Raw genomic sequence first — 14,863 nt, 5'->3', positions numbered from 1 at the left:
TAGAGTGAATAAAAAACAATCATTACTTAGCTAAATACAATATTCCATTTAACAATTAATTTATATAATCATATCTGAACAATAAAAGATACAGTGCCTTCAGGTCATTTTATTACAGTGGCCATAATCACATGGCTTTGGAACTTCATGGCAATTCAGTCTGCTTTCATTTAGATGTCATATGTGGGTTGACCTCCTTTTCCTACTTCTGTCTGTATTCTGTCCCCTCCTTCTCTCTCCCTGTCTTTCTGAATTGACATCACCTACCCTCATTCAGGCACAAAAATAACAATTACTTTCTGAACACCTATCAACACTTATGGCTGGAAAAAATGCATGAGAACACAGACTATGACAGTCTGCTGTCCATGCTAACGGTAATATAACATTCAGAGGATGTTTATGACTGTTGTCCTCCTCCCATCCTCCTCAACCCGTCAGCCTTGGAATTATAACATAACTCTTCATTAACTGTCAGTGCTGTCAACCTGACTGGTCATTCATTATTCTTGCAGACAGACTTTTTGTGACAATTTATTTTTCAAAGGGTGCTACGCACAGTGCTACATACTTATTCTAGTCGCTAGGGTAAGGTCAAAAGGAACCTTTACATGACTCAATGGAGGAAGCAAGAAAGAAACACAACCTTTATTGATTTTTGAGCATGTGACAGATTGACAGATGAGGGTTTGCATTACCCATTTACATTTACAATTACGCATTTATCAGACCCCGTTATCCAGAGCAACTTACAATCTGTAGTTAAAGGGACAGTACCTGATGAGCAAATTAGGGTTAAGAGTCTTGCTCGAGGACACAATGGTTGTAGAGCGGATTTGAACCTGGGTTCACAGGGGAGTGTCTTACCCACTAGGCTACTACCACCCTTACCAACACTTCATCCAGAATGATGAATGAAATGTTGAGAGCTGTCAATCATCAGGCTCCTTCCATTTAAAACAAGATCATGCTCTGGGTAACAGAAATGTTTACATAGATAGTTAGTTACTATCTATTTGTCAACATACAGATGAGTACAATCAATGTTCTTCCTTGCTTTATCTTATTTTATGTAAACTCTCAGGTCACCTTTGAGCTTAAACTAGTGAGCAAGGCCACTTTTAGCATGTAGCGCTGTGTTCCAACATATAATCCACAATAGCAGACAGCAAATGTATTATTTTACTTCATTTAAGTGTCATTTTTGTTGCTCGAAAAATTGATTGTGACTCTTCAGAAGTGACCAGTTAGGTGAACCGGTACGTCTTTACTAACCAATTAATCTCTTCCTCTTCAGCCCTTCATGATCTGAACCCTGACTTCCTATTTCATCCTGGTAACCCTGCCTCGTTCTCACTCTCCCCTTCCCCTCCCAGGCATCGCTCAATTAATCTCTTCCTCATGGGCTATCAGAGAATTTGGATAGAGACAGAGACCTACTCTTTTGAGGAGAAGCTAGTGCAGGATCTTGCAGTAAGTAAGAGTTGCATTTGTAGTGCCCACACCATCCTTCTCTGTTCTGTGGGTAACAGTCAGCTCTGCAATCTTCAGATGGGTGACTGTGCTCACCCACCACTGTGTTCCCGCCATGCCCAGTTCAGCAACCAGTCAATGATGGGCATGCATGACATTGTCCTCAATGTCAATGCCAGTGCTTCTTACCATGCCACGACTGCAGCAATATGTTCAAACCCATGTGGTAAGAGGGCATCTAAACATGATGCCAGACCTTACTGGTGAAATTTATGTAAGGTGTTGCATCTTTCATAAATTTTGGTATTGAATTAGCATTGAGCCTAATTCGCATTCATTACAGCAACATTGTTGGAGTTAGATAGAAGAAGCTACATGAGTTTGCCGCCACTTGATCCATTGCTCAACAAGTTTCATAGAAAGATTTGTGCAGGTCATGTCATTGCTGGGTGAATGTGTTGTCTTTAATCATGTAGACTATGGTGACTGATGATTTGCTGAAAACATGATTGTGACCTGAATGCACTCTGTCTGTGTGTTTGTGCATGTTGATGCTTGTTTTCCAATGTCTGAACCACACCCCTTATGATATACAACATATTCCCACGTTTTACTATTATCACTGCATGTCTGCTTGCTCTGTTTTTCTCTTGTGGAGCTCTCTGTGAAAAATAATTATGCTGTGGATAGTCATTCCCCATGTATATATATGTTCTTACAATTTAATGGCTTAGCAATGGCTTAGCAATGCACTAGATGTGAGAGGGCAGTGAACTGAAGGGCTGTCAGTGAAGCTCTGTATGGTGTCAGGATCATTATTGGTGTATGAAGTAGAGTGAATATGTACAGGATAGCATAGATTATCTGTAGAGCTGGGACTCTCCTATCTGCCTTATGCGACAGTCATATGTGACACCCCAGCACTCAGTACCCAGTACACCCCACTACAGTTTTCACAATTTGTCAGTTTTTGAATTATACTATGAACTAACCAGGAAACTAGTCCAGGCTTCATAATGTGCCATACAGATTTCTATAACAGGCCTGTTTAAATGGCAGTAGTGTGTAATGGTAATGGTGGAGTAATGGTAATGTGCACAGAAGACACAGCCAAAGGCAGAAGAGGAGGAGGAGGTGGAGGCAGTGAAGCAGCCAGATCCACTCCATCAGCTGATACTACACTTCAGCCATAATGCACTGACTGAACGCAGGTAAAAACACACACAGAGAGTTCTATATGTGTTAACCCAAAATTGTTCACTTATTTATTTCAACATCTTATTTATGTGTGGCATAGCGGTTAAGGAAGCGGCCTCGTAATCAGAAGGTTGCTGGTTCGAATCCCAAGCCGCCAAGTTGCCCATGTGCTGTGCTGCAGTGTTTCACAATGACAATCACTTCACTTTCACTTTCATTTCCTCTCAGCTCTTTAGATGAGGATCCCCTGTACATTGCCTATGCAGACATGATGGCAAAGGTAAGAGTCATAACTAGTCAAATGACTAGTTCACCATAGAATATAGTTTTTGAGTGTGTCTGAAATCAAGGCAAGCTCCATATCCGGGTCTACAACTGCATCAGTGTGCTGTTTCACCAGAACAGTGTCAGTATTATAACAGAATTGATTGTCTCTTTTCAGAGCTGTGCAGACGGTGAAGAGGAAGACGAGGACGGAGAAGGGAAAACATTTGAGGTGTCTTTTAATTGAGTGCACTTTACTGCTGTGAACATGGTGTATCTCTGTTTCTGTGTATCACTGTAGATTTGTGTGTGTGTGTTTGCAGGAAAAGGAGATGGAGAAGCAGAAGACTCTGTATCAGCAGGCCAGACTTCATGAAAGAGGAGCTGCAGAGATGGTTCTGCAAATGATTAGTGCTAGCAAAGGTACATAATACATATTAAACAAGAAACATGCATAAATCAATGCAACACACAAATTAAAGATGAAAAAATGGCCATGCCTCTTGTGTTTACTGTCTTCAGGTTGGTTGGGTCCAATGGTGACTTTCACTCTCAAACTCGGCATCTCCATATTGAATGGTGGGAACATCTTAGTGCAGCAGGTACTAAGCATAAACACAATCACTGTTTTTACTATGGCCTGTTACACACTTGATTTATGGCTCTTCCCTCCCCTGCAGAAAATGCTGGACTATTTGAAGGAGAAGAGAGATGTTGGATTTTTCAAGAGTTTATCAGGACTCATGCAGTCATGCAGGTAATACAGAAAATCACATTTCTGAGCAGAAGTATGTTTGTGTGAGTCCTTTATTTCTTTTCGTCCTCACAGGCACAGACAAAAGTTATTTCAAAGTGTTTTGAAATAAATGCAGCCATTGTTAATCAACCATGTATAAATTAATATACTTTGGACATTTTATTTAGTTATTACCTTAGGTTTTTGAAAAATTGATAATCAGGACACTGTCTTTTCCAGTGTCTTGGACCTGAACGCGTTTGAAAGACAGAACAAAGCTGAAGGCCTTGGCATGGTAACTGAGGAGGGTTCAAGTAAGTGTGAGGGCTGAGCAAGTCAAAAGCTCCTCTCTACAGCTCCTTAGATTACAGCCTTAAAAACACTAATGAGGCTGAATTTAGGACTGCTGACACTCACAAGTCTCCCAGCAGCATTTCTGTTTTAAAATATTAAAGTTTTTTTTTGTGTGTGTTTTAGACTTTAGAGATTTGGGCTGTTTCATAGTCTTTTCATCACTTGAGCTTTTATGCTCCTAATTTACACCAGTGTGACACCAGTTTTTTGAGTAATGTTGTTAAAATGCTGAACAATTGAAGCCCTTTTCACCCCTCAACTCATCTCATGATAATACACACACTCAAACCAGTAAAACTTAATACAAGAGCTATCACAGACTGATGGCAACCAAAGTGCTGGCCTTGAGAGAAAAGGTGTCCGAGTGACAGTGAATCACAAATCACACCATACTTCTGAGAGTGAAGTGCTCACAATGAAATATGTCCTGTGCATTTAACCCATCACCTTGGTGAGTAGTGGTAAGCCCGGGGAGCATTGTGTGGGGACGATACCTTGCTCAGTGGTACCTTGGCATTTCGATATTTGAACCAGCAACTTTCCGATTATGGGTCCACTTCCTTACCTGCTAGGCCACCACTGCCCATATAGAGCTGATAACTGCAGAACAGTCAGGGTGCTGAAGCTAACCTATGGCACTGAATCCAGCACAATGGGACCACTTTCTCTTTTAGATTTTATGGTAGGCCAAGTGTTTGTGTTTTTCTAGCTTAAATGTAAGATAGGAATGCTGGCAAAAAAAGCTATTCATCATGGCACACACAAAACAGAAGACGGTGAAACATCATATTTTGTTTTGGTCTCATCTTAGCTTCTCCAGAGGTCCATTGATTAATGTGTGTGTTTGTGGTTCTGCTCTCATCTATTCCATTGAGCAATTATAAAAAAATAAATAAATAGCAAAAACACAAAGTCCATATTCTTTCACTTCAGCCTATGTTACATCCCAAGAGCATGAAATGAAAATCACGGTAAGCCATAATTTAAAGTAAGGGCCTAATCTTCAGTTCTACCTTTTGTCTTTTATGAATATGACAGAAGGGGCTTGGTTTTACTTCCTATTAAGTATCCTATTAGTATAGTGCATTTCTATAGTCTGGAGCTATTATCTGTCCAGACCCTTGTCAGACTCTCTGTGTAGTGTTTTGGAAAGGATCATCATTAATCTCATAGTCCATTTTATTTTACAGAGCATGGAAATGTGATGTAGTATTAGTTCGGCACACAAACTGAACCCTTCTGTTTTTACATCATTTGCATCACTGTGTCCCTGTTCCATTATCATTCCAGTCTTTCTTGAATGCTTCTCACTTAGCAAATTTCACACAAGCTTATAGAAGCTTGTGTAAAATATTTCAGACTTTAAAAGCCACACAAGGCTGTTGCTGCCAGTTTAAATTAAATAAATGCATTCATACTTATTACTTATTATTTGCACCCCATATTACCAGGCATAAGTGATGGTGCAAGCACAGTACTGTTTTCGTATTAACATCCAGCAAGCAAGTAATGATATATGTGAAAAAAAACAAAAACATAAAAACATTATCCGTTTACTTGAGACTGTGTTAAGTGCATGTCAATGTATAGTCTAGTCTGAGTATTGACATCAGCATATATCTTTTGTCTTACTTACTGAAATTATATGTCTTCTCCTTTGCTTATGTCTGCTTTTTGTTTGTTTGTTTGTTTGTTTGTTTGTTCCTGTCATTAAAACAAAAATAAAAATCATCGGTTGCAGTCAACGTGAGTGAGCGGGGTAAATACATGGTTAAGATTTTACTTATTTCGCAATGCCTCCCCAAATCCCTTGCCCCACCCCCCTCCCTCATGTGTATTGAATGCAGTGATTGATTGCTCTGCATGCTTTAAAACATATAGGACTGAACATAGACATCCTGTAGTGATAACTATCAAACTGACCCTCTCTCCTTTATGAAACCAGTGCTTGTTTTATTTTGGGTACTTTTTTTGTTTTTCGGATAGCAATAAACTATACTAACCACTTTCCCCACACATGTCCATTGATAATATGAATAAAAGCCTCCATGCTTTGTTTGTTTCAGACATGTCAAAGCCTGGTGAGGGTGGCTTTATTCCTATTATTCAATACACAAATTATGATACCGCTGCTGTTATGAGAGTTGTAAATATGTAATGCAAGCAGTTTGCAGCAACCTAAATGAGCTTGATGGCCAGCTTTGCGGTGAAGTAAATATTTATACTAGCAAATATGCCTGTATGATTCCTAATAAGACAGAGAAGGGATTAATCGTGACCATTCTCCACCCATAGCAAAACCGTGTGCCAATTAAACCTCCTGTCTCCCAAGGTTCCAAAGTTCTGCAAAATGATGACTTCACCAAGGATCTGTTTAGGTTTCTGCAACTTTTGTGTGAGGGTCACAACAGTGGTGAGTTACAGTTACATTAATGGTAGATGAATATTCAAACTATGTTGTGATGCCAATCGTCAAACTTCCACTGCTGTTTTGGTTTCCTTTGTCAGACTTCCAGAACTTTCTTCGAACTCAGACTGGAAACACCACTACAGTAAATATTATTATCAGTACTGTGGACTACCTGCTCCGGTTACAGGTAATGTTTCCAAAGTTGATACCAGAAAGTAACCTTGACCTTTTTTTCACATTTTTTTTGTTAAAGCCTTATTGTAAAATAGATAAAATAAAAGTTGCTCCTCAGTTATACAAAGTACATAGTATTTGGCACATCTGTTTTGGAGGATTTTCTTAAACTTAGTCAGGTTGGATGAGCATTGCCAGTTGAAGCCATTTTTAGGTCTTTCTAGAGTTGTTTGATTGGCTGGGCTACGCCTGAAGTCATTATTTTGTCTTTGTCCTTTGGGTCATTGTTGTTTTGCAAGATGAATTGTCACCCTAGTCAGACTTCCATAGCACTTTAAATCTTATTGTTTTGAAGAATCTCTCTATATTTGGCTGCTGTCATATTTTCCTCTATGCGAACTAGTCGCTGAGTTCCTGCCACAGCTGCCATTGCTATGCTTCACAATATGGATTTTCTTGTTTCCCTCCATGGTCTTGTTTCCATTTTCCCTCCATACATGACTCTTTCTGCTTTTGAGCCAAAAAGTTCTATTTTATTTTTATCATACCACAGAATTTTCCTTTTCCTAGTCTCAGGAAATACTTAATTAGCTCTCTGGCAAATTCAAGTAGTCTGCCATGTGTCAAATGCCATTTAATGAGTAGTAGTTTCCATCGAACCACTCTACCATAAACATCCAATAAGTGGGGTTGACCTTCTGGGTGGTTCTTCCATCTCCACAAGTGAACACTCTGCCTTAGTGACCATTGGGTTTCTGGTCCACTCTCTGACCAAGGCCTTTCTTCCCCAAGGGTTTTTTGTTTATGAATAATGGTGACCACAGTGCTTTTCAGGACCTTCAAGTTCTTCCCCAGATTTTGTACATGACAGCAGTTTTCTTCTTTTTCATTTGCCTTTCAGGAGTCCATTAGTGATTTCTATTGGTACTATTCTGGTAAAGATGTGATGGATGAGGCAGGCCAACGAAACTTCTCTAAAGCACTAGCCGTGGCAAAACAGATCTTCAACTCTCTCACTGAATACATTCAGGTAAAGTTATCCTCTTAGTTAACATTTTTAACATTTTCAGTTGGTTCCACATTGCAAATCGGTGGCACTGTGTGTTCCAGCTTTTCATGAGATCCGTGGCATGTATACAGTGGAGGAAATAATTATTTGACCCCTCGCATTTCATTGAGTGAAATAAGAATTTGAACCCCTACCAACCATTAAGAGTTCTGGCTCCCACAGAGTGGTTAGACATGCCTACTCAATTCGTCACCCTCATTAATGACACCTGTCTTAACTAGTCACTTTTATAAAAGACACCTGTCCACAGAATCAATCAATCGGGCAGACTCCAAACTCTAGACTCCAACATGGGAAAGACCAAAGAGCTGTCAGAGATGTCAGAGACAAAATTGTAGACCTGCACAAGGCTGGAATGGGATACAAAACCATTAGCAAGAAGCTTGGAAAGAAGGTGACAACTGTTGCTGCAATTGTTAGAAAATGGAAGGAGCACAAAATGACCATCAATCGACCTCGGTCTGGGGCTCCACGCAAGATCCTACCTCGTGGGGTCTCAATGATTCTGAGAAAGGTGAGAAATCATCCTAGAACTACACGGGAGGAGTTAGTTAATGACCTCAAAGTAGCTGGGACCACAATCACCAAGAAAACCATTGGAAACACATTACACTGCAATGGATTAAAATCCTGTAGTGCTCGCAAGGTCCCCCTGCTCAAGAAGGCACATGTGCAGGTCCATTTGAAGTTTGCCATTGAACACCTGAATGATTCAGAGAGTGACTGGGAGAAGGTGCTGTGGTCACATGAGACCAAAATTGAGCTCTTTGGCATTAACTCAACTCGCCGTGTTTGGAGGAAGAAAAATGCTGCCTATGACTCCCAAAACACCGTCCCCACTGTCAAGCATGGAGGTGGAAACATTTTGCTTTGGGAGTGTTTTTCTGCTAAGGGCACAGGACAACTTCACCGCATCAACGGGAAAATGGATGGAGCCATGTATCGTAAAATCCTGAGCGACAACATCCTTCCCTCTGCCAGGAAATTGAAAATGGGTCATGGATGGGTGTTCCAGCACGACAATGACCCAAAACATACAGGAAAGGCAACAAAGGAGTGGCTCAAGAAGAAGCACATTAAGGTCATGGAGTGGCCTAGTCAGTCTCCAATAGAAAACCTATGGAGGGAGCTGAAGCTCAAAGTTGCACAGAGACAATCTTAGTGATTTAGAGATGATCTGCAAAGAGGAGTGGACCAAAATTCCTCCTACAATGTGTGCAAACTTGGTCATCAACTACAAGAAACGTTTGACCTCTGTGCTTGCAAACAAGGGTTTTGCCACTAAGTATTAAGGTTTTTTTTTTTTCGAGGGTTCAAATACTTATCACTCAATGAAATGCAAATCAGTCTCTATCTTTTATTTAAAGTTATTTTTTCCAATTTTCCTTTTGATGTGCTATCTGTCACTGTTAAAATAAACCTACCATTAAAATGACTCTGTTCTGAGACTTTTAATTTCTTTGTCAATGGACAAACTTACAAAATCAGCAAGGGGTCAAATAATTATTTCCTCCACTGTATATATATGCATATATGTGTGTGTGTATGTGTTTTCTTTATTTTCATGCCTATTTATATTGGTAGATTCTCACTAAAGGCATCAAAACTATGAATGAACAGGTGAAATATCTGAAAACATGTTTTATATTCTAGTTTCTTTAAAATAGCCACCCTTTGATTACTGCTGATTACTGCGTTGCACACTCTTGGCATTCTCTCGAGAGCTTCAAGAGGTAGTCACCTGAAATGGTTTTCCAACCGTCTTGAAGGACTTCCCAGAGGTGTTTAGCACTTGTTGAGGCCAGGTCTCTTTTTGTTAAGTACATAACTCCACATGTGTTCATTCATAGTTTTGATGCCTTCAGTGAGAATTTACCAATGTAAATGGTCATGAAAATAAAGAAAACACATTGAATGAGAAGGTGTGTCCAAACCTTTGGCCTGTACTGTATACACACACACACACACACACACACACACACACACACACACACACACACAAACATATTTTCAGTAATTTGCAAATATTGTTTAAATGATGCTTAATGTTTTGTTAATGTTTATATATTGATTCTATATCTATCAAGCATAATTTTGCTTTTAGTCTATGGTTATTATTCTCTCTTTCATACTATCTCTTTCTCAGGGTCCATGTATTGGCAATCAGCAAAGTCTGGCCCACAGCAGGTTGTGGGATGCTGTAGTGGGTTTTTTGCATGTCTTTGCCAACATGCAAATGAAGCTATCCCAGGTAAAATCTATTCAATCTACATGTCCAAAGCAGAAGAAAGTTTATATTAAATTTTAGTTTATACCTACATGCGTTCAGCCACTAGATGGCTCTCTGTATTAAAAAATCTGGACAAATATCAGGATCTATCAGGATTTGTCATGCCAATTTATCTCAGTATCACAAAGCTCTCTGGCAATGTAGTACACAGATGACCCAGAAACCTTTCTAGTGAGCCCATAAGATTCCCAGCAGGTCCAGGATTTATTAATATAATCAGAAGATTCTATCAGGTATATTATGTTCTAGGAATAGGGACCTTGAGCTAGGATAGAAAACAAGGCACCTAGGGCGAGCCAAGCAAACAAAGCCATCTGCTCCTGCAGTACATGTTACCATTATCCTGCCTACTGATGGATGGCTCTGCCCATCCTGGAACAGCTTCTTTTAGACATCTTTTTTTAATGATATTTTCCAATAACACTGGCCCTTGGTGTCCTACTAGCTAAAATGACAGTACTATAAAGTTAGTAGAAGTTGTCACATTTTTTGTACTTTTCTACATTCACACAGGATTCAAGCCAGATTGATCTGCTGAAGGAGCTGATGGACCTACAGAAGGACATGATTGTCATGATGCTCTCTCTTCTAGAAGGTTGATTTAACTTTTTTGCTGGTGACTGATAACAGTCTATGTGAAAGTGATTGCTTCTGCTGATGTGTTGATGTTCAGTCATTCCCAGAGCAGTATTTAAAGTCTTTTACTCCAATATTGACATTTGTGTAATAACAATACTTACTTTGTGCACTCATTAACAGGTAATGTAGTGAATGGCACAATTGGCAAACAGATGGTGGATACACTAGTAGAGTCCTCCAGCAATGTGGAGATGATTCTCAAATTCTTCGACATGTTCCTCAAGCTGAAGGATTTGACCACTTCTGACAACTTCAAAGAATATGATCCTGACAGCAAAGGGGTCATTTCTAAGAAGGAGTTCCAGAAGTCCATGGAGAACCAAAAGCAGTACTCTCAATCAGAAATTGAGTTCTTACTCTCCTGTGCTGAGGCAGATGAAAATGACATGTTCAACTACCAGGAGTTTGTAGAAAGGTTTCATGAACCTGCCAAGGATATTGGCTTTAATGTGGCAGTGCTACTTACCAACCTTTCAGAACATATGCCCCACGATGGCCGTCTGGCTACATTCCTTGATCTTGGAGAGAGCTTGCTCAGTTACTTTGAACCCTACCTGGGCCGTATTGAGATTCTGGGCAGTGCCAAGCGCATTGAGAGAGTGTATTTTGAAATCAGTGAATCAAGTCGAACCCAGTGGGAGAAACCACAAGTGAAAGAGTCAAAAAGGCAGTTCATCTTTGATGTGGTTAATGAAGGGGGTGAGAGTGAGAAGATGGAGCTGTTTGTGAACTTCTGTGAGGACACCATCTTTGAGATGCAACTCGCCTCCCAGATTTCTGAGCCTGATGCTGTTGAAAGACTAGAGGAAGAAGATGATGATTCCCACAGTGTGGTTGAAGATGCAGAGGAGGAAGATGAAGATACTGTCTTTGAGTCATCCTCTGCTTTTGCTGTGGCCTGTGTTTCTATGAAGAAAAGTATCTTAAAATTTCAACGGCTTCTCACTTTTAAGAGTTTGAGACGACAGTACAAGAAGTTGAGGAAGATGAGCATGAAGGAGATGATTCAAGGTTTCTTTTCCTTCTACTGGATGATATTCACTGCCCTCTTCCGCTTCATCTATGGTCTAGTCTGGGGCCTCTTCCACATCCTTTGGTCTACCTTGTTTGGTGGAGGACTTGTTGAAGGTGCAAAGAACATGAAGGTAACTGATATCCTGGGCAACATGCCAGACCCAACGCAATTTGGTATCCATGGAGATGTGCTGGATTCAGAAAAGCTGGAGGCCTGTGAACTGTTGTCAGTAGCAGACATGGGTCAGATTTCAGTTGGGGCCAATGTAGAAGTTGACCTAATGGCAGAGCTACTGAACATCCAGACAAAAAAGGAAGGAGGGAAGCATGGGATGGAGCCAGGCCTTGGAGATGTGTCTGAAGTGGTTGGTGTGGATGCACCATCCATTGCCAGTGCTGTGAAACAGAAGAAAGCCCAGGTCAGTGTCATATTCCAAGGATACTGTATTATTTGTACAATCAAGATGTCTCCAGCTCCAAATGGAGCTGTGTGTGTTGTATCCATGCAATCAAACAAGCAAAATTAATAAAATCCTTATTTAATAAAAAAGGATCTTATGTTGCTGAAGATGGGTGTTCATTGCAGAAAGAAGCTGCGCGTAAGGAGGTATCAGAAGGGGAGATGCTTGGAGAGGCAGAGAAAGCAGAGTGAGTAAAATTCTGTCACAGATTATTTTCTTCCCATCTTCCCAATTTTTTGTGACATCTGGGAGAATGAGATCCACTAGGGAGACTGAAACAAGAGTGAACCATAGCTTTATTTTAATAACCAAGATTACACATTAACACAACTTTTACAGCAGCATTACGTCACATCTGTGTCAGAATTTGCAGCAATAGTTTTAATCAAACTAGGCACACAATGCATGATGAAAACACAGTGGAAGTATGTACATTTCCTGCTGCTTTTAACTATTGATACTAGTTTGACTGATTCTATTCGAGAATTGCTGGTGTCTTCCTCTTGTAAGTCACTTTGGATAAAACCGTCTGCAAAGTAAAGTAAAGTAAAGTACTATTCATGATATTTCAGCATGGAGGATGGGGAGAAGAAGGATCAGGACAAGACCAAAAATGTAACAGCCACAGAGCCCACAGCTGATGAGAAGAAACTCCCCAAGAAGCGGCCTGGGCAGAAGAAAGGGACCCCTGAGGCTTTCATGGCTACGTTTTTTGCAGGACTAGAGATCTATCAGACCAAGATGTTGGTGAGCTTCTGCAGAATTTTATATAGAACAGTATCTGTTTGAAATGTACTATTTGGAATCTTAAAATACATGGTTTTAGCAGTTAAACACAACAATAATCATGAAAGTGCCCTCTCTTTGTATTTTGTAGAACTATCTGGCTAGAAACTTCTATAACCTTCGTTTCCTGGCTTTGTTTGTTGCATTTGCTATCAACTTCATCCTTCTCTTCTATAAGGTGATTGTAAAACTCTTACCTTAACTCACTGAAGCAAAAGACAGAGTTTTAATTGAGACTGAATATGGAGACACATTCTCTGATCATCCCGCCTTAGGTCACTGGAGATGACACAGAGGATGAGGATCCTTGGAACAGGAACCACAATGAGGAAGATGAGGGTGGAGCAGAGTACTTTGTGTTGCAGGAGAGCACCGGCTACATGGCTCCAACTCTACGTTTCTTGGCAGTGCTGCACACCATAATTTCCTTTCTATGTGTGGTGGGCTACTACTACCTGAAGGTACCCATCCAGTACATTGTCAGCTTACAGAATTTGAAAGGGCTCAATTTCTGCTCTTCTGTGCATTCTATTATTGTGTTCTACAGCAAGAGATAAAAAAACAGATTACAAAGGGTTTCAGACCAAATGAATAACCTTGGCCTGACAGAGTAATTTGATGGAAGGCTTTCATGTGTGGCTTTGTGTGATGAAGGTACCATTGGTGGTTTTTAAGCGGGAGAAGGAAATTGCCAGGAAACTGGAATTTGATGGCCTCTACATCACTGAACAACCCTCTGATGATGACATCAAAGGCCAGTGGGACAGACTGGTCATCAACACACCGTGAGTCAAGGGCAGCCATAGCAAGGCTTAATTCTTTACCAATACTGAGGGTTTAATCATGTTTTCATAAGTTATAGCATCTCTTATTCAAACTTTTGGATGTTTTTCTCTCAAAACACAGATCCTTCCCTAATAACTACTGGGACAAGTTTGTGAAACGCAAGGCAAGTCAAAAGCATTTAAGTGTGCCTTTGTTCACTGACAGCTACCTGTCAATTCTAAAGAATGACATAGACTTCTGTGAGGTTTTTCAAGGGCAGCCCTTGAACACATACATATCAAGCACTAACCTTCTCATGCATTTATTCAGAAGTGTTTGGTGTTTGCACTTTTGAAGTATGTGGGATATTATTCCATATAAAGAAACCATAAAGTCTTAGCTAATTTTGGACAATTATTCATATGAAAATAGATCTTGTGCATTTTCTATCAGTGCGCCTTTGTTATATTTATGTATATATTTGTCAAAAACATGATTTGGCTCTATGACTGGTATATTAAATTGCATGAACATCCCAACATGGACATGAAGGTGTTTTGTTTTGTGTCATTAAGAGGTTCACACAATTGATCCTCTTATGCACACTTGTAATGTATAAACTGTTGGAACAGTAGTGTTAATATTCTTTTAACATAGTTTTTATTCCAGTTGCATTAGTAAACCATTTCCATGTATTTATGTACATTACACAGGTCATAAAAAAGTATGGTGATCTGTATGGAGCAGAACGCATTGCTGAGCTGCTTGGTCTGGATAAGAGTGCACTTGACTTTAACCCAACAGAGGAAGCTGTGATGAAAGAGGCCTCGCTGCTCTCTTGGTAAGTTGAGTTTTGTGATTGGCATACAGACAACTACTATTCTCTGAAATATTTCTTGTCACTGATGTTTGTTGTCAGACTGAACATTTTGCTTTTTTTAGATGACAAGAGTTTCTTTTATCTCTCTTATGTATCTTGTGTTGATTGTGATCACGTTTTTTGGTCAGGCTAAGCTCGATTGACACCAAATACCACGTATGGAAGCTGGGAGTTGTGTTCACAGACAATGTAAGGCCTATAGCAAACATATAAACTAGCAACAAACAGTCCCATCCAGTTACCTATAATACAAGGTTCAAGAATACAAGGTTCAACTTGCATTTTTCCTAACAGCAGCAATTGGATTGATAGTTTACTGAATTGTTTTGTTTAAAATTCCCAAATAACACT

General features: G+C 39.9%; 1 protein-coding gene across 22 annotated transcripts in view; it reads left to right on the top strand.

The window, feature by feature from the left end:
- Positions 1–14,863, top strand: part of LOC114789246 (ryanodine receptor 3) — a 140,583-nt gene that overhangs the window by 121,650 nt on the left and 4,070 nt on the right. For 11 of the 22 annotated variants that reach the window (XM_028978549.1, XM_028978478.1, XM_028978539.1 and 8 more), the window contains 23 exons: positions 278–377; positions 2,575–2,684; positions 2,899–2,950; positions 3,113–3,166; positions 3,258–3,357; positions 3,457–3,536; positions 3,615–3,691; positions 3,911–3,984; positions 5,766–5,783; positions 6,357–6,437; positions 6,533–6,621; positions 7,510–7,638; positions 9,824–9,928; positions 10,481–10,562; positions 10,727–12,039; positions 12,207–12,268; positions 12,654–12,828; positions 12,959–13,045; positions 13,143–13,328; positions 13,522–13,652; positions 13,774–13,816; positions 14,346–14,473; positions 14,641–14,701. In XM_028978549.1, coding sequence (XP_028834382.1) covers positions 278–377; positions 2,575–2,684; positions 2,899–2,950; positions 3,113–3,166; positions 3,258–3,357; positions 3,457–3,536; positions 3,615–3,691; positions 3,911–3,984; positions 5,766–5,783; positions 6,357–6,437; positions 6,533–6,621; positions 7,510–7,638; positions 9,824–9,928; positions 10,481–10,562; positions 10,727–12,039; positions 12,207–12,268; positions 12,654–12,828; positions 12,959–13,045; positions 13,143–13,328; positions 13,522–13,652; positions 13,774–13,816; positions 14,346–14,473; positions 14,641–14,701 — 3,337 coding nt within the window. Of the gene's footprint in view, positions 1–277; positions 378–1,376; positions 1,474–2,574; positions 2,685–2,898; positions 2,951–3,112; positions 3,167–3,257; positions 3,358–3,456; positions 3,537–3,614; positions 3,692–3,910; positions 3,985–5,765; positions 5,784–6,356; positions 6,438–6,532; positions 6,622–7,509; positions 7,639–9,823; positions 9,929–10,480; positions 10,563–10,726; positions 12,040–12,206; positions 12,269–12,653; positions 12,829–12,958; positions 13,046–13,142; positions 13,329–13,521; positions 13,653–13,773; positions 13,817–14,345; positions 14,474–14,640; positions 14,702–14,863 lie in introns of all 22 variants that reach the window. The other 11 variants (XM_028978512.1, XM_028978459.1, XM_028978607.1 and 8 more) reach the window with 4 other exon arrangements.

The sequence above is a fragment of the Denticeps clupeoides genome, chromosome 1 (genome assembly GCF_900700375.1).
Source record: "Denticeps clupeoides chromosome 1, fDenClu1.1, whole genome shotgun sequence".
In the NCBI taxonomy this organism is placed as follows: Eukaryota; Metazoa; Chordata; class Actinopteri; order Clupeiformes; family Denticipitidae; genus Denticeps; species Denticeps clupeoides.
This window is presented reverse-complemented; position numbering and strand designations above follow the sequence as displayed.